The sequence below is a fragment of the Rhododendron vialii genome, chromosome 1a, assembly GCF_030253575.1.
Source record: "Rhododendron vialii isolate Sample 1 chromosome 1a, ASM3025357v1".
NCBI classification, from domain to species: Eukaryota; Viridiplantae; Streptophyta; class Magnoliopsida; order Ericales; family Ericaceae; genus Rhododendron; species Rhododendron vialii.
Genome location: NC_080557.1, coordinates 9,020,807 through 9,044,490, shown reverse-complemented (window position 1 = coordinate 9,044,490; position 23,684 = coordinate 9,020,807). Strand labels below are relative to the sequence as shown.

At 39.8% G+C, this 23,684-nt stretch overlaps 5 protein-coding genes and 1 long non-coding RNA gene across 10 annotated transcripts in view; 5 read left to right on the top strand and 1 right to left on the bottom strand.

Annotated features, from left to right (window-relative positions):
* Nucleotides 1-5,757, top strand: part of LOC131298145 (F-box protein At4g09920-like) — a 64,629-nt gene extending 58,872 nt beyond the window's left edge. The window contains exon 4 of the mRNA XM_058323466.1: nt 5,588-5,757. The gene's annotated coding sequence lies outside the window, so the exon portion shown is untranslated. The remainder of the gene's footprint in view (nt 1-5,587) is intronic.
* On the top strand, nt 1,207-5,757 carry LOC131298127 (F-box/LRR-repeat protein At4g14103-like). Of its 3 annotated transcripts, XM_058323447.1 has the most exons (5): nt 2,150-2,166; nt 3,494-3,588; nt 3,767-4,759; nt 4,961-5,104; nt 5,181-5,757. In XM_058323447.1, exons 2-5 carry the CDS (start codon nt 3,565-3,567, stop codon nt 5,415-5,417), a joined length of 1,398 nt encoding a protein of 465 aa, XP_058179430.1. In that variant the 5' UTR covers nt 2,150-2,166; nt 3,494-3,564; the 3' UTR covers nt 5,418-5,757. The 3 variants fall into 3 exon arrangements, with proteins under 3 accessions (XP_058179438.1, XP_058179430.1, XP_058179421.1); XM_058323455.1 differs by lacking the exons at nt 2,150-2,166; nt 3,494-3,588 and adding an exon at nt 1,207-1,278; XM_058323438.1 differs by lacking the exon at nt 2,150-2,166 and having other exon boundaries at nt 2,559-3,588.
* A 3,995-nt stretch (nt 5,758-9,752) lies between these two features.
* On the top strand, nt 9,753-11,541 carry LOC131298258 (uncharacterized). Its single transcript, XR_009190477.1, has 3 exons — nt 9,753-9,799; nt 10,278-10,397; nt 11,275-11,541. It is a non-coding gene; the product is annotated as an uncharacterized LOC131298258 (long non-coding RNA).
* Nucleotides 11,542-12,848: 1,307 nt separating this feature from the next.
* LOC131298193 (F-box/FBD/LRR-repeat protein At5g56420-like) lies at nt 12,849-15,602 on the top strand. 3 transcript variants are annotated; one of them, XM_058323542.1, is made up of 3 exons: nt 12,849-13,071; nt 14,214-14,348; nt 14,778-15,602. In XM_058323542.1, the coding sequence occupies exons 2-3, from the start codon at nt 14,298-14,300 to the stop codon at nt 15,600-15,602; spliced, it is 876 nt and encodes a 291-aa protein (XP_058179525.1). In that variant the 5' UTR covers nt 12,849-13,071; nt 14,214-14,297. The 3 variants fall into 3 exon arrangements, with proteins under 3 accessions (XP_058179525.1, XP_058179533.1, XP_058179541.1); XM_058323550.1 differs by lacking the exon at nt 14,214-14,348; XM_058323558.1 differs by lacking the exons at nt 12,849-13,071; nt 14,214-14,348 and adding an exon at nt 14,386-14,444.
* A 6-nt stretch (nt 15,603-15,608) lies between these two features.
* On the top strand, nt 15,609-17,883 carry LOC131298232 (F-box/FBD/LRR-repeat protein At3g26920-like). The gene is made up of 3 exons (XM_058323591.1): nt 15,609-15,742; nt 15,891-16,034; nt 17,233-17,883. Exons 1-3 carry the CDS (start codon nt 15,737-15,739, stop codon nt 17,461-17,463), a joined length of 381 nt encoding a protein of 126 aa, XP_058179574.1. The 5' UTR covers nt 15,609-15,736; the 3' UTR covers nt 17,464-17,883.
* Nucleotides 17,884-21,396: 3,513 nt separating this feature from the next.
* Nucleotides 21,397-21,926, bottom strand: LOC131327619 (uncharacterized). Its single transcript, XM_058360768.1, has 2 exons — nt 21,509-21,926; nt 21,397-21,419 (listed from the first exon to the last, which is right to left on the bottom strand). The coding sequence occupies exons 1-2, from the start codon at nt 21,924-21,926 to the stop codon at nt 21,397-21,399; spliced, it is 441 nt and encodes a 146-aa protein (XP_058216751.1).
* Between the last annotated feature and the right edge of the window lie 1,758 nt (nt 21,927-23,684).

Sequence of the window (23,684 nt, the reverse complement as noted above, 5' to 3'; positions counted from 1 at the left end):
CAATTTAAACTGCAGCAGTATTGCAAAATAAAAATAAAAATTCGTGCTTCATTGTTCAAACCCTTGTTTTACTTGAAACCTAGACAGAAACCGTTGCACTAATCAAAACCCTAGATCCAAAATACACAAAAACACACACAAAACACAGTTCAAACCCTTCTTGTACTCGAAACCCAGTCAGAAACCCTAAACCCTTGCACATTTCGAAACCCTAAACACAGTTCATCCACGTACAGAGGCGTTTTTTATTTTTCAGGCATACCAAACACAAAATCAACAGAACAGGACCCATACGCGCGCGCACACACACACACACATGGATCTAAAAATGGAAGAGACAGAAGAATACACATTTTTTTGCGCACACACACATGGCTGTTCCATTTTTGAGCCATACAAAATAATAAATCAACAGACGAGGAGCCATTACACACACATGCACACAGAGATCTGCTAAAATGGAGGCCATACCTGAGTTCACAAAGCAAATATGCACTGCACTCCAAATCGCCACCAAAACCCTTTTTTCTCTGCTCCACAGACAACAATGGGTCGGTGACAGAAATGAGGAAGCAGTGGAGGCCTGGGGTTGGGGAAAGGGGGATAACCAGGGGTGATTTCGTCCAAATTTCACCCCTCTACACCCGGATAAATTTTGGGGAACCCTAGACCAGCCTAAAAGTTTCACGGGTGAATCCCTCGAACGAGTGAAAACGAAGAACAGAGGAAAACAAATAAGGGGAACGAATGGAGAATCCAAACAGCGGCAAAACCATTGGGCCCACCCCTTTTACCCCCTCCTTTATTTTCACTCCTCTTTTGACTCCATCCAAGCAGGCCTTAGAGATTAGTTATTAGTAATTAAAAAAAAGTTGAACACCTCTTCCACAAAGACTCAAACTCAAGACATCTCTCTTGGAAGAAGAGTAAGAACCAACTGCACTAGTTCGAATTTTTAGCACGGATAATGTTCCTGCCACAAAATGAATTTTTTTTGTGTTGTTCAATTTAAGGTGAGAGTTCGATTCTCGCCACAAAATGAAAGAGTTTGCGTGGTTAAATTTAAAGTGAGCGTTCAATTCTCGCCGGAAGTAAAAATGTTTTGTCTGATAGTTGATGCCCCTCCCCATTTAAAAAAAAAAAAAAACTTGTGTGTTTTTTTTAATCCGATTTGATGGTGTGCTCGAGAGGTGTGTAACTGTTATACATCTGCTTCTGCTTCCCCCACATTCTCTCTCCCGGTTGCTGACGATCGCTGCTGCTGCTGCCGTCGTTAAGGTCAGAATTTCTGGCTCTCTTCTCTCTCTCTCTCTCTCTCTCTCTCTCTCTCTCTCTTTCTTAGGGTTTCAGAAATGATGATACTACTGTAGCAGCATCTTTCTCTATTCTTTCTCGTTTTCTGGGGTTTCAGGAATGGTGATTCGACTGTAGCAGCATCTATTCTTTTTATTGGCCACATTCGTCCATTTAGATAGCCTCGTTGATGATCTTTCCAGAATCCATACTCCTTGTGCAGTTTTTGAATGGATTGGTTGTTCTAAAACTGTTCTACGTGATTTGTTCATGCGGTGTGGCTGGATTCCGACTCCGAAGCGGAGTCGCCGCGTATGTGAGATCGCCTCCACAACGCCGAATTGAGGAACAAGGACTGGCGCCACGCCGGGGAGTGGCGGTGCAAGGAGGAGAAGTCGGGCGTTGGGAAGAAGCCCGCGAGGCGGTGGTGGTAGTGGTTGTTGGTGTGGGTCTTGGGCCATTTCAATAGAGGTAAGGAGAAGTTGTGGAGTGGTTGGGACTTCGCCGGAACAGGTGTGGGTCTGTTGGGAGAGTGGAGATTGGACGGAGAGAGGGTGGGAGAGAGAGAAGTGTGGAAACTGGTGTGGGTCTCTTGTGAGTATAAATAGGTAAGGACATAATGGTCTTTTTATTCATTCTGTCCAACGGAGTTGGGTCCTCTCAGCGAAAACTTTAATGAAGGGATCTGTCCGTATGCGAAATTCTTAGAAGGGGTGAGCGAGATAAAGAGGTATACTTCGAAGGGTGTTTAGGTATTTAACCCTATAGTCAAATGTTCTGCTCAATTGGTCTTTCTTGCGTTCGCATTCTCTCTCTCTCTCTCCACATTTGCTTTCTATTTTTTATTTTCGCTGACTGCCGGAGACAGATCAGGTAAACATCTTTCCTTCTTATTGAGCTCTTTTGGTAGGCACTGTTTTTGTAAAGGTTGTGCCCCTTCTGGCTCTTTTCTTTTGCAAACATGCTTGCTTACCTTCCCCAAAACAAAATAAAAGATCGGGTACCACACCATACTCATCCAGATATATAGATATAGATTTTGTAGAAAAGGTATTTTTTTTAGTAAAAGCTTTAACAGGTTGAATTTGCATCATTTGCTAGCCCTCAACAAATGTATTGTACTTGCCAATTCGCAAAAAAATTGAAGTGATGTAGTTGACAAGCGCAGTAAAAGTAATCTCAAGGATGTGGACTTCTGATTCTAGCTTCTTATTTGATTCCTTGGTCTTCTTGTGGACTGCATCACAAACATAGAGAGAGTTTTTTTTATCAAAGTAATCTCTTTTTTAAAACAATTGGCTAGAATACTCTAGTTTTCAAACTATTTTTAAACCTACTTAGTAGAGCCACTTCAAATGGCTCTACCCAAGTAGCGCCACTTAGATTGGCTCTACACGCTAAGTGGCGCAAGCCCCTGTGCCACACAGCTGTATGCTGTGGCACTAGCGCTTTTTCAAATAACTTTTACATGATGATGATGCACGACAAATTTTTTTAGAGCGCATTGCCTAAATATGTGATGGATTAAATGGTATTTGGTTGAGGTGGACCATGAGTTGGAGGTATGCATTTGAATTGCTCTGGATATGGGTGTATATTTTTGTTGTCTTGAAATTTGGAAAATTTGTGAATAAAAATTACGATGTTGTCCGTTGAATTGTATTCCCGTGTTATCTTTCATCGATGAAAATTGTAAACGTATGTATATGAAGGTCATGAACCATATTGAAGATGTTACACCTCAAATAAAATTTTCCCCTTCACATTGCAGTTGTCACAAATTAGTTGTCGAAAAGCAAGCTTAAGCGCCTGGGGTGCAGTGAGGCTCCTTGTGCACTTCAAACCCACTTAGGCGATGATGAGTCCACCATGATAGGCCAAGAGTATTTTGGTAGTTTTGCAGTTGTCATGAGCTCTAGGGGTAGCCCATGGGCCACATGAACATACACGAACCACATATACACCCTAGTAGTTATTTATGAGGTTCATTCATCATATGGCATATTAGTTCTTCCCTGGGAATAGTCTTATGTGTTCAACAGTGTTGTGAAGCATATAAACTGATGAAACTTCCGTATTATGAATGACGACTGAGAATATAAAAATTCTTGGTTTGACGTCTAGGGTCTTCTTTCCCTATTAGTATTCACTAGCACTGTTCACAGCTCCAAAACACCCCCCTAGTCTTTTACTTTCCCAGCACTCCAGCTGTTCAATTCTTTCCTACATTAGGCGAGGCGAAGGGCTTTTGGGGCTTGATTTAAGTGGCTAATGGTTTATTTATTTCAATTAAGGGTAATAACTCCTCTCCTTTTCTTTTCTTTTCTTCTCTTCTCTTCTGCTCTTGTTATTTTCATTGTTGCTCCATTTTCTTTTCTTGGCTTTTCCCAAACGTTTTTTTGGGTTTCCTGTTTCTTCCTGATTTCTTTTAATCTCTGAGAGAAAAACCTCTTTTGCTGTTCACAATTTGTAGGCAGATACCCTAAGAGATATCATGGGTTCAATCTTAAAAAGGCAGAAGCTTTCAGAGGAGCAGTATGAAGATAGGATCAGCAACTTACCAAACAGTCTTATTGCTCAAATCCTTTCCCGTCTTCCCACAAAATACGCAGTGTCAACTAGTGTCCTATCGACAAGATGGAAACAATTATGGACTTCAATCACCAGTTTCGATATTGATGATCAGTTATTGTTATGTCCTCAAAACAAAAGTACCGATCCATTGCTGCAGAGGAGTTTTACGAGTTTTGTGTGTCGAGTATTGTTGCATCATGTTTCATGTGTACAGAGGTTCCGTCTCAAGTGCAGTCAAAGTTATGATGCTTCACTTGTTAATGGATGGATTGCTGATACATTATTGCGAAATGTTCGAGAACTTGATCTTGATTTGTCCTTCCGGATGGAACATTCTACTATGCTGCCTCAGGACCTCTTTACTTGTAGCACTCTGGTGGTATTAAAACTGAAAACTTATGGTGATATGAATACTGTACCTACTTCGGTTTCTCTACCAAGTCTCCGGATTCTACATCTTTTTGGTATAGAATTTGTAGATGGTGACTCAATCAACAGGTTCCTATTCGGCTGCCCCTTGCTTGAAGAGCTGCGTATGTATCAATGTGTGGGGGAAAATGTTAGTCTGATTAACATTGTTGCGCCTATGCTCACGAGCTTGTTTATGCATGATTGTTTGTTTGGTTATGTAAGGCCACCTCATGGTTTTGAGCGCAAGATTGTGCTTGACACCCCAGCACTTTTATACCTCACGATCAGTGATTCTGCAGCAGATGGTAGTTATTCAATTGAAAACTTACATCATCTCATTAGAGCTGATATTTGTTTATATGCTTGGGATATGGAAATGGGGTCTATTGAGACTGACGCTTCAGCTATCTCTAAAGCTCTTACTGATCTTTTCAAGGGGATGGCCAACGTACAATTTCTACACTTAAATGTCATGATGGAGGTATAATTGTTGATAGCTTATCCCTTGGTATAGTTAACTGCTGATCTAATCTTCAGTGACAATCCATGGTTGTATTTATTGCTTGCTAGTTAACTGCTGATCTAATCTTCAGTGACAATCCATGGTTGTATTTATTGCTTGCTAGTAAAATTTGCCTATCAATCTCTAACATTTGACTCACTTAAGTGTTCTTGTGTAAAGGATATTTATATGTGTGATTGTCAACTACCAAAGTTCCCTAATATGACTTACTTGGAGCTTGGTGATGTTCGCGGTGTTCGATGGAAATTTCTGCCGGAGTTGCTGGAGAACTCCCCACGTCTAGAAACCCTTGTTTTCAAAGAGGTGAGTTGAGAGGTATTGTCTTTCTTATATCTAAGTAGCATGCACTTGTCACCTTATCCAATTTTTTTCTATCCAGGGTCTTGGATATGAATATGGAATGTTTCCACAATCAAGTTGGAATCTAGCTCAGAATGTTGTGCCTTCTTGTTTGCTCTTTCACCTCAAGGTAATGGAAATTACCGACTTCAATGGGTCGAAAGAAGAGTGGGAGATTGTGGACTATTTTCTACAGAATGCAAAGGTTTTGGAGAAGTTGAACATTGATTATGGTTGTGGGGGTTCAAAATGGACAATACATGCCTCAAGGACTTAAGATGTTGCAGCTCTCTAATAGCAGATTTCTTTTGGTCGCTGTGCATTATTCTCACATTGTCAAATTCGTCAAATTGGCTTGTGAAATGAGTATCATTTTGTCAAATTATTACAATCAGAAACAGCACATATTTTGTATATTTCATGTTACCCCGGCCTCTGGTGAAGTAGGTGACTTGGCATTTGTTCTGTATGAAGTTTTGATAGCCAGGGTTTGTCTAATTGGCTTCAAACCTGTGATTGGTACGATGAGGCATTGCGTTTATGTTTTTCTATAGTTCTTTGCTGCTATTGAATTTAACTATCAAGCTATTTATGCTATTATTTGCGCTTCGCTTAAATTTCTTATTTGGCTGCTTCTATTGATCACTAATTGCTTAATTCTCTTCTATTCGCATTTATTGCTTTATCCTATTAACCCTTGGTCTTTTCATGTCAAGAAGGGGGAGAATGATGAAAGGAGGCGTAGGTTGCTTATTATTCTAATGTGTTTGAATGTGGAGTTTTGTTTGCAGCTTCTCTACAACTCGATCTCAGTTCGTTAGATTTTCATTGTAGTATGTTTTGTCATGAAAGTGCCAAAGGGAGAGATTGTAAGGACCAAATTCCGTAGTCTTAATTGTACTGACAATTCCGTACCACAAAACACATATTTTAGATCGAGTTGTAATTTTATTATTTTTTATATGCTAGTGAGTCTGTATAGAATTAGAGTGGAAGAAATCATTATTATTTATATTTATATTCAAGAGTGAGTGTTTTGGTTAAAGAAGGAAGTCGACTACAATGAGACGAATTTTGGCGAAGACAGATCAATTGGGTTTCTCAATCGGTACCTTCTGTCATTTAAATGAGAAAGCAACGTGGAAAAGGAAAAGTGTTATTTAGACTTGTTATTTTCCTCCTAGTGTTTGACTACACCTATATAAAAAGAAAAGGGTGCAGCCAAAGAAATTGGGGAAAGGCACATATAATATAGGCCGTTGATTTTGCTACTCCATTTTTGTTAATGTCACTCTTCTGCAAGTATATTTTTTGTACAAAAATATACTTGTCAAGGGAGCGACGTTAACAAAAAAAATGAATGGCAAAATCATTTCTCATAATATACTGTAATAAGAGAAAGAAAGGTGTGCGGCAGTACGTGAGGTAATCAAAACAACAGGTTTCTGTGGGAGCTATCCTTTTTCTTTTTTGAAAAGGCATGTGGGAGCTATCCTTAAACGAGATTCTTTTAGATTTTGGAAGGCTAGTAGATTCAATGCTATTGGAGATCAAGATCATTGGATGTGGTATATCTGTAACTGCACAATAATTATAGTAATTTGATTCATTCTTGTGGTTTTTATCCATCTTGGAGGTTTTCACGTATATCTCTGGATTATGTTATTGATTGCTTGCATAGTTTTTTATTGATAGTATTAATTAGTGATTCGCTTTCATACTGTTAGGGTTTTAACGGATAGGAGATTTTCTTTTAGGTTTTGGAAGGCTTGTAGATTCAAGGTTGTTGGAGATCAAGATCATTGGGTGTAGTATATCTGTAACTGCACAATAATTATAGTAATTTGATTCATTTCTGTGGTTTTTACCCATTCTAGGGGTTTCCACGTCTATCTCTGCGTTATGTGATTGATTGCTTGCGTAGTTTTTTATTGATAGTATTAATTAGTGATTCGCTTTCATATTGTTAGAGTTTTAACGGATTGTTAGGAAACCTGATTTTTTAGGTGGTATTAGAGTCAAGGTCGAGTTACGCTTTTACCACTACCTGCGGTGGGTTTTGGTAAGATGGTAAGCGCTTGATCCTACAAAAACAAATCACACAATCCGGCGGTCGGAAAATTCCTCGGTACAAAGGCATAGGGGTTTTCAGAATAAAGGAGATCAGATCCCCTTGTACCTCTTTACTCTTCTCTCTCTCTCTCTCTCTCTCTCTCATGTTTTCGGGTTTTCAAAATGTCTCATAACGTTTTAACTATGCCCCTTGTTTACCTGTGCATATGTTGCTCATTGATTGATGTGCTATAAGTATTTTTTCCGTTATTGAGTTTGTGTTGCGAGAACAATGTTTTGACTATATCCTACCCCCTTCGTCCCGATTTTTTTGTCTACTTTTTAACGTTTGAATGTTCCAAAATATTTGTCCATTTAACTTCTAATAGAATTAATTTTCCCTTTTTGCCGTTTCTTTAGTGGAATAAAGTAACTTTTGTAAAGAAGTTCGAAGGTAGATGTGGAAGTTGCATCTTTTTAGATGTAATCATTGTATTCTCTAAAAAAGTTACTCCCTCCGTCCTTTTTTTTGTGTCCAGTATTTCATTTTGGGCTGTCCCTTAATAAGTGTCTATTTTGTAAAGTTATGGGGGTAAAAGTTGGTGTATTGTCTATTTTGTCCCTAAAAGTAGATTTTATTTTAAAAAGTTAGTGAGTAAAAGTGTAATGATGATGGGTAAGTAGGGAAAATGGAGGAAAAAGTTGATGTGAAAGGTGTAATGATGATGTCTTTTTAATAAGTTGGAGTTACGAAGCAGGACACTTAAAAAGGGACGAAGGGAGTAAAATTTTGAAATTAAACAAACAAATTAGAACGGACGAAGTAGTTACTTCTAGTCATAAGTTTGGCTTGGGGTAACCCTACCTCGGTCTAACAACAACTGTAATCAAAACTATTCATCTTGTAATCCTTAGGCTCCGTTCCAGAAGTCTTCTTAAAAAATAAGCAGCTTATTTCATATTTTCAAACTCAAAAATAATGTAAATGAAAAATATATTTTTAATTTTTTTTGCACTGTATTAAAGATCTTGATGAGATCTATCAAACAAGATCTATATTGGTAGGAAAATTATTTGCATAAATATATTATTTTTGAGTTTGAAATTACCTTCTTAAAAAATAAATACTTATTTTACAATTCCGGAACGGAGCCTTATAGTCATAAGTTTGGTTTAAGGTAAACCTGCCTCGGGTGTTTCAACTATAATCAGAACTATTCATATTGTAATTCTTGTAGAGTAATCATACATGAAAAAGTTAGTTTGATTGAACATGAACGTGCAATTCTACTGACCACTTCTCTCGTATATGTGTTAACCTCACACATCTATATAATAAAACAGAGCTGTGTTTGAATCTAAAAGACAACCAACGCTCCAGATTTATCCTCATGCTTACATAAATCTCCACCCTCCATTATACAATGACAAGCCCGTAAATACTTCACATTTTTTGATTATTTTCTAATCACACATTCCCCGTTCAATATGGAAATCCGATTTCCAAAATCCAAAGATTTCAAACCCTCTTCTCTCTCTCTCTCTCTCTCTCTCTCTCTCTCTCTACGAATACGGTCGGCCCTCACGCAGCTTAGCCACCGCCCCTCCCTCAACAACCAAAGACAGACGGCGCCGCCGCCGCTCTGCCCTCTCTCTTCTATTTCGTTTCTTTTTTGTTTCTGTTTTCTGATTACAAAAACCTCTCTCTCTCTCTCTCCCCGCATCTTCTCTACAAGCCTCATCAACTCCTCTAGGAGTTATATAATAAAACAGAGCTGTGTTTGAATCTAAAAGACAACCAACGCTCCAGATTTATCCTCATGCCTACATAAATCTCCACCCTCCATTATACAATGGCAGGCTCGTAAATACTTCACATTTTTTGATTATTTTCTAATCACACATTTCCCGTTCAATATGGAAATCCGATTTCCAAAATCCAAAGATTTCAAACCCTCCTCTCTCTCTCTCTCTCTCTCTCTCTCTCTACGAATACGGTCGGCCCTCACGCAGCTTAGCCACCGCCCCTCCCTCAACAACCAAAGACAGACGGCGCCGCCGCCGCTCTGCCCTCTCTCTTCTATTTCGTTTCTTTTTTGTTTATGTTTTCTGATTACAAAAACCTCTCTCTCTCTCTCTCCCCGCATCTTCTCTACAAGTCTCATCAACTCCTCCGGGAGTATAATCATTGAGTGTTTAGAGTCTTTCAGACAAACAGAAAAGCCGATCGCAAATCTGAATATGGCAGTATCAAATTTCTCCCCCCTCTCTTTTATTTCGTTTCTTTTTTGTTTCTGTTTTCTAATTTTTGCATTCTGTGTTTTCCTTTTGGAACGGAAAACAGGGTCAATCAGTGAAACCCATATCCAGCTCGGTCCCCGACGAGTGGTACCCAACCCTAGCCATCTTCATGCTCGCGATCGGCCGCATCGTCACCACTTCTTTCTTCATGTAAGCCATCTCAATCCTAGCTATTTCACAAAGACCGATAAAGAACTTGATTTTATGTTTGGGTATTGGCCAAACTGAAGAATTAAAGAGCAATTGCCATTCTCTCACTGATCGAATAATGGATTGTGGTTGTCGATCATGAAACAAGCGTCAAAGGTGAAATTTAGAAACTGTTTTTCATGTGTGGGAGTTTTTCTACATCAATTTCCAAATTAGCATATGGGTTTACCGGAAAAATTAGGTACATATACGTGTTTGAGCTTTTTTTTGTTTTGTTTGTAAGAGTTCTGCCAATGAACTGTTTGGTACACCGTGGCAAGCCAGAGTTGCATCGTGAATAGTTTTAAATATTAGATGACTAGATGTGTAATCATGTCCCATTTGGGGTATTTGACATATTCGTGAGAAAGAGAATGAAGTTATTTATTTTTTGTATTTCATAGGAATTTTTTTAGTGGATTAGAAGTTCCTAATCCGGACTGGACCCTAACTGCTTCTTATCCGTGCTTATCAAGATTGCTCTTTCATATTTTTTGGCAGGTCTCGCAACTACATTATAGTGAAAGACAGTTAGGGGATCGAATCCATTAGACTATTTGATTGAAGCTCAGTGTGTGGGTGTTCTCTTTTGCAGATGGTATATTTGGAGATTAAGCTTCTACGGGCTAGAAGCTCTAACGAGCCAACTACACCCAATGATGTTGGGACCCAATAACATTGGGAGCCTCCAACCTCACCCAGTCTCCACTCCCAGGTGTCAGTCAAATAAACCAAAGACGAATGAATCCTAGGTTTGATTTGGAAGTTAAGAACAAGGGGATGATGAATCTTAGGTTTGATTTGGAAGTTGATAATAAGATACGGGACAACTTGGCCTAAAATAGCATGATACTTTTTAATCCAGTGCCTTTGTTTGGAACAAAGGACCACAAACGATGTTTGTGAAACTAAGCCTCTTTTTTATTTGTCATTAAGTAAACCAGCTTAGGTGATCACTGATTAGCATACAAATCATAAATTCTTGCCAAAAGACAACTGAGTAGTTCAAAGAACAACTTATGTGTATTAGCTTTTACGGTGCTATTACCATGTTCACAGTGTCTATCATGATCCTAGGAACAAAAATTGTTGAAATAGTAAAACTTTATAACGAAAGAGGAAAACCGTGGAGATAGTTGGATCAGATAGTTGAATGCAGGATGAGAGCTTTATTTTCTTTGTTGTAAGCATGTTCATTCACTTTGCTATGGGAAAACCGTGGAGAATTACATAAAGCACTATTTCTTTTCCAGTAGTTAATGGCAATGAGAGAAAAAGGTGGCGTTCTTTTATCATGGAGGTTTATTTGTTTAAGGAAAGCTTGACCTAAGAAACAAGACAATATCCCACTGTCATTTTTTGAATATAATCATCCTTTTTCCATTTTTTTGGAAGGGTAAACCGAAGAAGATAATGGATTCTAACATAATTATAGAGATAATCTCGGTATCGAGAATGTACTAATGTGTGTTATCAGTTTCTTTTTTTAGATGGCTTCACTAGATTAAGTTTTTAAGCTACTTAATCCTATATTTTGACATTGATAAGTGTTGATTGATACCAAACTTCTTTTTTCTTTCCAATTCTTATAGTATTTGAGACTTGGTAAAGAGACATGTTGGTGTTCGTGGTGGTGATTGGCAGGCAGTAAGACTTGGTAATATAAAGGGGTTTTTTTTAACAAAAGACTTTTTAGCCGACATTGATATTTTTGTTGCCCCAGAATGGCCAGTTTCGAAGAACCATTCAAAAATAAACTTCAGGTAGCATTATTTGTTGTTTTCTACATTTACATGTCTGGATATTTGTCAGCTTTGAATATTAGATTCACTCTACTCCAGCTATAGCATTGCTGCTTATTTGGCTGCGATTCAAGTTGTGTTTTTTTTATGAGAAGTCAGGTTAAATGAAGAACGTGGTTATTAGTAGAGAATAGTAGTCCTTTTTTTTTTTTTGGGAAAGGCAAGAGTAGTCCTTTATGTACATAATTCAAATAAATGGACCCTGTTTGAAGTTTATTTGAGACACAGCCTGAAGGCGCGACGAAACATGTCTTATGGGAGATTTTGTGTTCATTGGTAAAAAGAGCAATTCAGTTTTTGTTTCAACACATGTTTCGCGCGCCTTCAGGCACAGGCAATATCAAAACCTTCCAAATCTCATTTGAATTTTCAATACTGTATTGAGAAACTACATTAAGGAAATTGTGATGATTCATTGAAAGTTTTCACTCTATGATTTGTGCGACGATCTGAATTTGAGGAAAAAATAAAATCGGGAGTCCAAAACTTATTTACGTATGTTGATCGTTCGAGCCGTGCCTTCAGGCACGAATATGCACTACCTTTATTTGCTTATTGTATAAATTACACTGTATAAAATTAAAATAATATTGCAGTACCTTTATTTGCTTATTGTTTTGTCAGGATAATGGGAGTGCCAATGCTCAAAGACTATATTTCTAAATATTATGAGAGCTCATATGTGTTAATTATTCCAGCTCCAACAACTGGGAGTCTTGACCATGGTGCCTCTGTGGTGATTTTTGTTTTAAAAGTTGATTGGTCATAAGAGTGTTGGCACCTTTCCAAAGGTAATAAATGATTACAAAGATTGTATGGGGATAAGTTGTCCTTTTTTCTTCATTGTCATACTTAGATTATACATAAACCAGTCCATATTCTGTGATGAATTTAATAATTCTTAATCTTATTTATGTAAGAATATCGAGGACTGGCAAACGAACAATGGGATCGTCATGATAAGAGCTTTGTTAATAGATTGGGAATTTCATGAGGAATTTTTATTTGTTAGGTTGAGTTTGACAAATATATATATTCAATTCTATTACGCGTGTTGGGTGATTTATGGATTTGGGATATTTTTAATTTGCTTGAATATTTTTTGCACCTCAATTTGACATGCACATATACAGCATATATTTTACTTTATTCTTATCCATTTTTTGTCCACCATTTGCTCAATGTTCGACCTGTAGCTTTTATCTTCAAAATGTGTTGCGCCGTGTCTTCAGACACGAATATTCGCTAGTTTAATTATAAAATGAACCTCACACATAGATGAAAGAGGAGTGATCGGAAAATCGTAAGTAATAAAAGGGTACCTAGACCTATATTAATGTTTTCTCATCTCTGTCAACTCAAAGTACAGAACACACGTGTCCCTCCCGAACACTTACTACAGCACACACGTGTCCCTCACGAACACTTACTACAGCCACCGGTCAAGTATCTCTAGTCACCAACATCAGCCGCGACAGGCGTCCCCGCCCTTCTCTCTCCGGTTACCAACGGTCAGTCCACCGGCCGGCGATCTTTGTTGCCGCTGCAGTCGTAAAGGCCACTAGGGTTTCACAATCTTCTCTTCTGGTTAGTTCCCTCATCCGTCTCATGCTCTCTTATTATCTCTGTGCTTTCGATTTATTAGTGCTCAACTGAATCCCAATAGCTAGCTGTGCCTCTTTTATTGGATGAATCCTCGATAGCTAAGCCATTGTTGCTTCGTATTCCGATCGTTTGCTCGGCGAACAAGCTTGCAGACCAACCCAAATCAAACCAACCCAAATCAAACCGAGCCTTGTGTCCTTTTTTCTATTGGGGATATTAGGATTTATGTCGTAAAGATCTAACGGTGCTTTTACGTGCCAGCTGTCAGCTACCTATCACACGACCTTCCTCCTTTATCTGGGCTTTATCTGGGCTTGAGACCGGCTTTAGAAAGATAAAAGACTCTAAGCTCGGTGAACAAGTTTATTGGAAGAATTTAAGTGATGGCGTGCAAGATCAAGGGAAATTATATTGGACTTTCCGATTCCAGCTGCTTACATTATGTTTTCCCTTGCTCTTCTTGTGGTTTTCCGATTTTTATATTTATGGCTTCCTCTCTCAAGTAAACGCAAGTCGAGATGTGGTGAACTTTAGATCCCCTGGGTCTTCCTGTGGACTGCTTCCCTTAGTTCTCTATCTGTACTTTCGGCAAAGTTGATTTTGGAATTTAATGTGACTTTCGAGCCGTGATGGCTGATTTTGAGTGGAGATGTGTATGTGAAAATGGTGGCTGCCGTCCAGTTACAGATAAAGATAGCTACATATATAGATATCCAGCAGCATCACTAGTAGCATATCCACCAGCAGCACTAAGAGTTTACCAAAGCGCATTGCCTTAGTGTTTGCTTAGTGGGGGATTCCGAAGTGTCTGGAGCACCATAGGCATAACAGCACCCAATAAAGGGCGTAACATTTCGAAACTTCACTTATGGTATCCCTCGTGGGTTCCACTCCGATCTAACATTTTCTACTAAGGTCGTAACATTACCCGTGAAAGGGCTTGACATTTGCCTATTAGTGGGTGTAACATTTGCTAGTAGTGAGTCTTGCCGTCTCACAAATGTTGCAATCATGACATGAATGTACCTAGCTCATACATATGTTTGTGTGCAGATGTACAATATGTCTTTGTATATGTGTTCCTACTTCATAGTTACCCAAAATTTCATTACTCCTTTCTACAAAAGTTGGCAAACACAAAAATATATGGATGCTATTGGGGATTGAGTTTTGAAAACTACTTTGATGGAAGATGGAAACTGACTCTGATGGGATTCCACTTCTTTGACTCAAAGCTTCAAATTAAATCCAGAAGTCAAGTAAACCAGAATCCATTGCCTTCCACACCAATCTGTTGTGCCTTCCACACCATTCTGTTGTGGAACTCCATAGACTTATGTTTAATATAACCTTTTGTACTCCCTCCGTCCCAAATTGGATGACAATTTTTAAAATTTGTGTCATTTTTCATTGCTTATATCTTTCAATATATAATGTTTTTCATAAGTTTTGAAAACTTTGTATAATAGAACTAATCGAGAACTATCAAACAAGATCTATATTGTATATTTTTTGAGATTCATATTGAAAGATATAAAGAATTGAAATTGGCACAGATATCAAAAATTGTCATCCAATTTGGGATGGAGGGAGTATGTTTTTTTTGGTAACTACCTTTTGTATATTATTGGCTCAGTTCCATTTTCTCAGTTCTTGAACAAACCGCTTTTGCGATTCAAAATTTGTAGGCAAATACCATGAGAGAAGTCATGGGTTCAAACTCACGAAGGCAGATGCTTTGTGAGGAGAAGCAGTATGAAGATAGGATCAGCAACTTACCAGACAGCCTTATTGCCCAAATCCTCTCCTGTCTTCCCACAAAATACGCGGTGGCAACTAGTGTCTTATCGACTAGGTGGAAGCAATTATGGACATCAATCACCAGTTTGGATTTTGATGATGAGTTGCTGTTACTTCCTCATAATCAAACTAGTAATCCAATGCTGCACAGGATTTTCACAAGTTTTGTATGCCGAGTGTTGTCACTGCATAGGGGAAAATGTGTGCAAAAGTTCCGTCTCAAATGCACTCACACTTGTGATGTTTCACATGTTAATGGGTGGATTGCTGATATGGTACTGCGTGATGTTCGAGAACTTGATCTGTCCGTCCATGTGGAACACTCTATTTTGCTTCCTCGGAAGCTCTTTACTTGCAGAACTCTGGTGGTGTTAAAACTGAATGATATTTACGATGTTACGGTCATGGATGTACCTACTTCGGTTTCCCTCCCTAACCTTAAAATTCTGCATCTTGTTGGTATCGGCTTTGTAGATGATGACTCAATCAATAGGTTCCTCTTTGGCTGCCCTGTGCTTGAAGAGCTGAGTATGACTAGATGTGTAAGGGAAGATGTGGGTGTGATTAATGTTGTTGCACCTGTTCTTACAAGCTTGATTATATCCGAATGTTTGGCAGAGTATACCCACAGTTTGGAGTCCAAGATTGTGCTAGACACCCCGGCACTTCTATACCTCATGATCAGTGATCTCCTGCGGGAGGTTATTTTGTAGAGAACTTGTGTCACCTCATCGGAGCTGATATTGATTTTGTTGAAGGGTGTAATGATTCAACTGTCTCTGAAGGCATAACTAATCTTCTCCGAGGGATATCTGGTGTTCAGTCTCTACACTTATCTAATTACTCTATGGAGGTATGGCTGCTTATATCTGATCTCTTTATGTAGTTAACTGCTTACCCAATCCCCATTGACTGACCACCCATGGTTGTATGCATGGTTTGCTAGTTAATTTGCATGTCATTCTCTAGCACTTGACTCATTAAAGTGTTCTTGTATAAAGGTTATTTCCTCTAGTAACTCTCTGCTGCCAAAGTTTCATAATATGACTTACTTGGAGCTTGGTGCAATGCCTAATGATGGATGGAAATTGCTGCCAGAGTTGCTGGAGAACTCCCCATATCTGGGGACACTTGTTTTTGAAAAGGTGAGTCAACAGGTAGTCATTTCTTATTTGGTTTAGAGTTTAGACTATATTTGGATTCTGGAATTGTCTAGTGCCTGGTTTGTGGAGGGAAAAGAAAGGAGCGCCAAACACAAGCAAAGTAGATCATCAAGAAAATAAAAGAAAAAAACACGAGCTAAGTAGCCTTTTTTTGGTAAATGAAATTTCATTCAAGAAACACAGCCCAAAGGCTTCAAATGATACAGAGTATCCCAAGAAGCAAAACAAAATTGTGAAGAACTCCAAAGAAACACCACCATCCTAACCCAACTAAGGAAAGGAAACAAAAAATCTCAGCTGGAAATTCCAGTAGTAATATTCCAAGTACTGCAGACTGTATAGTTCCTCTGAGTTTGAATCACTTTCCTCCAAGAGCTAAGCTTTATCTCTCAAATCATTCTCAAGCAGCTGAATGATAGCATCACGGCCAGTAGCCGAGCTTGAAATCCCTAGAGTTTCTTTCAATCCACAAGTGATACAGGGCTCCTGCTATTGCCAACTTAAAAGCCACAGAAGGAAAACTCTTTCCCTTAACATGCTGCAAGGCCCAATTCACCTCAATGTCCCAGTTAGTTGGATTCCTTCTAATATTAAGCTTGTTGAGAACTGCTCCCCAGACTTGAGGAGAAAAGGAGCACTGAAAAAACAAATGGTTGTGCGACTCTTCCAACTGATTGCATAGTACACATGTAGAATCCAAACGGATCCCCAACTCAACATTACTCAATCTGTTAAGGCAGCAAAGCCAAAGATTAAATGCCTGTCTAGGCACACAATGGCTATACCAAACCAAATAGAACCATGGTACCTGCATTCCCCATACCTAATTGCATTCCAGGCGGAATTAACAAAAATTCCCATCTGAAGAAGGCAACCAAAAAAACAGAATCTTCAATATCAATATGAGGCAAAAGAGTACTATGAGTATGCTCAATGATGTATCATGTATGTAATAGTAGAGCTTCTTTGTCTAGGCCATCTCCATCCTACATTTAAAATAATGGAAAATACTTTGGTCAACAAAGATTTACCTACAATTCTAGCAGCTCTTTCCCCGAACTTCAGGAATAAGGCCCTAAGTGGTGTCAATTATCCAGCCATAAGCATGTGTCATTTCCATTACCAATGTCGTATTGAATCAAGGGTTGAGCTTGACCATTTCAATTTCTTCTGTAATCAGGGACTTCGAGATGAAAATTGGTATTATCCATTGGATTGGAATCCACCACAGAATGTGCCTTCTTGTTTGCTCTCTCACCTCAAGGTAATTGAAATTAGATTCTTTGAGGGGGAGAGAGAAGAGTGGGAGATGGTCCAGTATTTTCTGTGCAATGCTAAGGTTTTGGAGAAGGTGCACATGCATTACAGCGATGAAAGAGACTGCACAATCCAGATCACACAGCGACATTAAGCACGAGCTTGAAGTTTGTAACGAAACTTGTGATCAAAGGTCTCTAGGACTTCTTCATGTCGCAACACAATACCAGACTTGTTTTGGATATTTTCGTGGTAGTCTCACTTTGTCAAATTAGCTTGCGAAAATCAATTTGCCATCATGATGCTGGAAGCGGGTTTTTGAGTCGTGACAGTGGAGATAAAGTTCTGTATTAGTGGTCCTGATCCTCTTTGTTTTGGTACTTCAGTTTCGTATCTCTGGTAATGGACTTTGTTAATAGGCTAGCCTCTGGTGAAGCAGGTGAATTGCTGTATACTCTTTGTGGAGTTTTGTCCACATTATTTGTGAAACCTCGTTTGTATGTTTTGACACGTGTTTTGCGACAGGTGCTTTGGGTGACACACTGGTTTCTACTATTTTATTTTCTTCCTCCAATACGTCCGCTCTTCTCTCTAATTAATTGAATGCGAATACAAGTCGCATTAATTTGGTTTTCCTTGTTATTAGAGATGAGGAAAAGTGTATAGGGTGTTAATGAACCATTACACATATACCTTTATTTATATTACTCTGGAGAGTTACACATACATAAGATAGACGATGTGGGACAAACTCACTTTCTCTAATAAACACTTCTAACACTCCCCCTCAAGCTGGAGAATAGATATCACAAATTCCCAGCTTGTTACATAAAAATTCTAAACGAGGTTTAAACAGTGATTTGGTAAAAACATCTGCTATCTGAGCACCTGTGGACACAAAAGGCATAGCCAACACACCAGCATCAACCTTCTCTCGAACGATATGACAATCTACCTCAATATGTTTGGTTCTCTCATGAAACACAGGGTTCGAAGCGATATGTATTGCCGTCTGATTGTCACAATACATAAGAATGGGTAACTGCACCCGAAATTTCAGCTCCTCAAGAAATGATCTCAACCAAACAACTTCACATGTAGTATGAGCCATGGCACGATACTTTGCTTCTGTACTAGACCTTACAACAACAGTCTGTTTCTTACTTTTCCAGGTAACTAAGTTGCCACCAACAAATGTACAGTAACCAGTTGTTGAACGTCTATCAGAAGGTGACCCTGCCCAATCTGCATCAGTAAATGCCTCAACACGCAAATGACCATTGGAACGGTAAAATAAACCACGTCCAGGATGAGCCTTAAGATACTTCACAATACGAATACAAGCTTCCCAATGTGGAAGACGAGGAGCAAACATAAACTGACTCACCATACTAACAGCAAATGAGATATCAGGATGTGTATTGGTAAGATAATTTAACTTACCAACCAAGCGACGATATTGGTCTGGATGAGGAAATTCCTCCCCCTGATCAACGCAAAGTTTGACATTAGGATCCATTGGAGTCTCCACGGGTTTGGCTCCTAGCAAACTTGTCTCCTCTAGAATATCCAACACGTATTTCCTCTGGGACAAACTATCCCATCCTTTGACCTTGCTACCTCAATACCCAAGAAATATCGTAGCTTACCCAAGTCTTTAGTATGAAACTGACTATGTAAGAACTGTTTCAACTCACCAATCATTTTCTGATCATCTCCAGTAATAATAATGTCATCTACATAGACAATGAGCAATACTTTCCCTCGAGCCGACATAAGGGAAAACACAAAATGATCTGATTGACTTCAATGCATGCCAAATCTCAAAATAGCCTCACTAAACTTGCCAAACCACGCTCGAGGAGATTGCTTAAGTCCATAAAGTGCCTTGCGAAGACGACATACTTTATGATGCTCCTCCTGAGCAACAAACCCAGGTGGTCGCTCCATATAGACTTCCTCCTGGAGATCGCCATGCAGAAAGGCATTTTTGACATCAAGCTAATACAACGGCCAGCCAAGAGTGGCGGCAAGAGAAATAAGAATTCGCACAAAGCCAAGCTTGGCAACAGGAGAGAACATTTCGGAATAATCAACACCATAAGTTTGGGTGTAGCCTTTAGCAACCAGGCGAGCTTTGTGACGCTCAATAGTGCCATCAGGTAGATACTTGACAGTATAGACCCAACGACAGCCAACAGTAAATTTCCCAGCAGGAAGAGTAACCAACTCCCATGTGCCATTAGTATGAAGAGCAGACATTTCATCCGCCATAGCTGTCCGTCACTCAGACCGAGATAATGCCTCCTGAACAGTTTTAGGAACAAAAACGGAGGAAACAGTAGTAGTGAAAGCACGAAGGGATGGACAGAGATGAGTATAAGAGAGAAACCGAGAAATAGGATGAGAAGTGCTAGAGAGATTAGAAAAATAATATTTTGCCGGGGGACGACGATTCTCACGAGTCGGATATCGAGGAGCAGGTGGATCCGGCGACGGGGGAGAAGACAGAGATGTGGGCACTAAGAGTTCGCCAGATTGGAATGGTTCTATAGGCGGAGGTGGTGCCTGAGGCGGTGGCGGTGCTGATGCTGGGAAACGACGAACATATACCTGCAAAGGTTGGGGTGAAACAGTGCCAGTAGGAACAGCCATAGGTAACACAGACTCGAGTGTAAGAAGATCATTGATAGCAACAGGGTCCGAATAATATGGCAAGGACTCATTGAACATGACATCAGCACAAACAAAGTGACGACGTAAAGTAGGAGAGTAACATCGATAGCCTTTCTGGGTGTGTGAGTATCCCAGAAAGATACACCTAAAAGACCGAGGATCAAGTTTACTCCTATCAGGATCAAGAGCATGAACATAACTGGTGTACCCAAAAACTCGAGGGGGTAAAGAGTGGAGAGGCCGACCGGGAAACAAGACCATATGAGGAACCTGACCACCTAAGACCGTAGAGGGCATACGGTTGATTAGATAACATGCAGTGAGAACGGCGTCACTCCAATACGACTTAGGAACCTGCATTTGAAATAATAAGGCACGCATAACCTCGGACAAGTGCCGAATCTTGCGCTCAGCAACTCCATTTTGTTGTGGAGTCCGAGACCACGACGATTGGTGAATAATGACATGATCATCGAAAAAATGAGAAAGAAGATGGTGAAAATATTCACGGGCATTGTCGGAATGAAATATCTTAACACAAGTATCAAACTGATTTTTGACTTCCATGTAAAAAGTTTTAAAAACAGATTTCAATTCAGACCGCCCTTTCATTAGATAAAGATATGTAAGACGAGAAAAGTCATCCACAAAAATAACATAATACTGAAAATCAGAAACACTAAGCACATGAATAGGCCCCCAAATGTTTGAATGAACTAACTGTAAAGGACGCGACGCACGACGCTCAACCCTAGGCAAAAAAGTGACTCTACGGTGTTTACTAAACTCACAGACCTCACAAACCAACTTATTAAAGGAACGACAGGAGGGCACAAGGTGCTTCAAACTCTGAAGAGATGGATGACCAAGACGACAGTGCTGTTGGTATGGAGACTCTGATGTCTGAAGAGCTATAGGCTGAGAAACAGTCAAGTAATATAAGCCACCTCGCTCAATGCCCCCACCAATCTTCCTCCCCGTCTTGAGATCCTGAAAAACACAGCCATGAGGAAGAAATGTGATGGAACAATTTAAAGATTTTGTAAGACGGCTCACAGACATAAGATTAAACGGGAAACGAGGAACATGTAATACAGATGATAAAGTAAAAGAGGAAGTGACAGGAACTGAACCGAAGCCAATAACAACAGTGGTAGAGCCATCGGCTAAGGTGACATGAGATGTTTTACCAACCGGTTGGTGATCAAAGAAAACAGATGTACCAGTCATATGATCTGTGGCTCCTGAGTCAATAACCCAAGGAGAGGAAGAAGAGGAGGCAACACAAGCAACTGATGAACCGGTCTGAGCGAGCGTAGCAGTAGAGGATCCTGTCGCAGCCTGAAATGACAAAAAACGTTGGTACTCCTCGGCTGAAATAGCCATATCGGCAGAGGATTGAGTAAACTGTTCAGTATCCTGAGAGATAGTAGCCTGATAAGCCTGGGGAAAACCATGAAGATTATAACAGAATTCCACCGTATGACTTGTTCCCCAACAATGAGTGCAAAATCTTGAATCACGGCCGCGACTGCGGCCACCTCCCCCTGATATACGACCCCCACGATTATCAAAACCAGAGTCACGGCCACCAAAGCCACGACCACGACCAAAACTACGGCCTCCAGAATCACGACCACGACCTCCAAACTCAGAATCACGGCCGCCAAAGCCACGACCACTCACCCCATAATCGCGGCCACGACTACTAAATCCAGAATCACGACTGCGACCGCGACCATGGCTGACAGACAAAGCAGAGCTGTCAGAAATAGCGGAAGACAAAGCAGAACGACCAGAAGTCGGTGTAGAAATAGACGATGACTGTCGGAGACGACTGAATACCTCGCTGAGTGGAGGTAAGTTACGATTTTCCAAAATTTGATTACCCACAAGGCCAAAAGTGGATGATGCACTGGATAAAAAACGAGTAACCCTCATACGTTCACGTTGGCGCCGTATAACCTGAATATCAGCAGTAAGTGGTTCACATATATCCAATTCATTAAAATGCGCCGAAACTTACCATAATAATCCTCAAAAGAATCATCACCCTGAGATATATTAAAGAAAGACTGATGAAGATCATATGTGCGACGGAGATTGTCGACACCTGAATACAACTCCTGTGCCTGTGTCCACACCTCTCTAGCTATATCACAAAACATCAGCGTACTAGCAACCAGTTCCGTCATACTATTCCATAATTCTAAACGAACACGGGCATCAACAGCTTTCCATGCCCTATATGTAGGTTCAGCAGTAGCAGGAGGCTCATCAGTCAAAAAAGAGTCCTCAGACTGACCCATATAATACACCTCAACAACTTTAGCCCAAAGAACATAATTGCCCCCATTTAATGGTGTGGAGGTAATAGGGCGCCTCTCGCGAGACCAAGAACCATTTGATACGCTACCAACAAGAGTAGAATTAGGGCTAGAAATAGTACCAGAATCAGAATCCTTCTTCTCAGACATTCTACCGAACAATGGAGGGGTAACAACTAATAACTAGCAAATAACTAGTACGCAACCAAAGTAAAATACCAATAACTATTGATCAACAAAATCAACTAATATACTAACATCGAACCAGTCACCAGGCTGGATAGATACCCAATATCAACAACCCCAACATAACATATTCTTCACAACCACTAGTCCACCACATGACAGAGATACTTGACAAGAACAGTATAGAAAATAGTTACCAGAATGAGAGAAACATCAACGGAAATTGCAAAGATGAGAAAACAGGGCCTGGTGATGCATGCCAGTGCATGAAGACGGTCGCCGAAACAGGGATGAACAGTAACTGTAAATGCGATGAACAGTAACTGTAAAGGCGATGAACAGTAACGCCGGTGAACAGTATGCGATGAACAGTAATCGTGAACAGTACGCGATGAACAGTAATCGTGAACTAGGATTAGGGTTAGGGTTAATCGTGAACTAGGATTAGGGTTAGGGTTAAGGCAGAGGCTAGGGTATGGTTTAGGATTAAGGTTAAGATGGTGGTGTATTAGGATTGTGGTGGTTTAGGATTAGGGTTAAGGTTAGGCTCTGATACCATGTTATTAGAGATGAGGAAAAGTGTATAGGGTGTTAATGAACCCTTACACATATACTTTTATTTATATTACTCTGGAGAGTTACACATATATAAGATAGACGATGTGGGACAAACCCACTTTCTCTAATAATGTCCTCGGGTTTGCTACATATTCAAAGTACTGAGAATTTTACTCGAAAGTAAAACGGGTGGACCAAATTCTGTTGAGGTATGACACAAACTGCAGTATAAACAACCCATGTAAACGGGTGGACCAAATTCAGTCAAGGTATGATACAAGCACTTCGACAAACTGGCTGTGCACTTCATTCACCTTCCAAAGAAGATCATGAGGCAAATAAACAACCCATGTAATATATTCCTTCACCACCATTAGTCCCATAATGAATAAAAAAAAAGGAATTACCAAAAAAAATAGAGGCAGATTCAGAACTTCGAGTAAAGAGAATTGGTTTTAGCTAGCAAAGTAACATTTTGGTGGATGATTTACTGTATATATTTCTGTGGGCAAAGTAAGGCACACATCACATTGACATTCCTACTTGGAGAGGGGGGGGGGGGGGGGGGGGGGGGGGGGGGGGTCCGTTTTGACATTTCCCTTCAAATAGGGAGCTAAACACCTCTCCC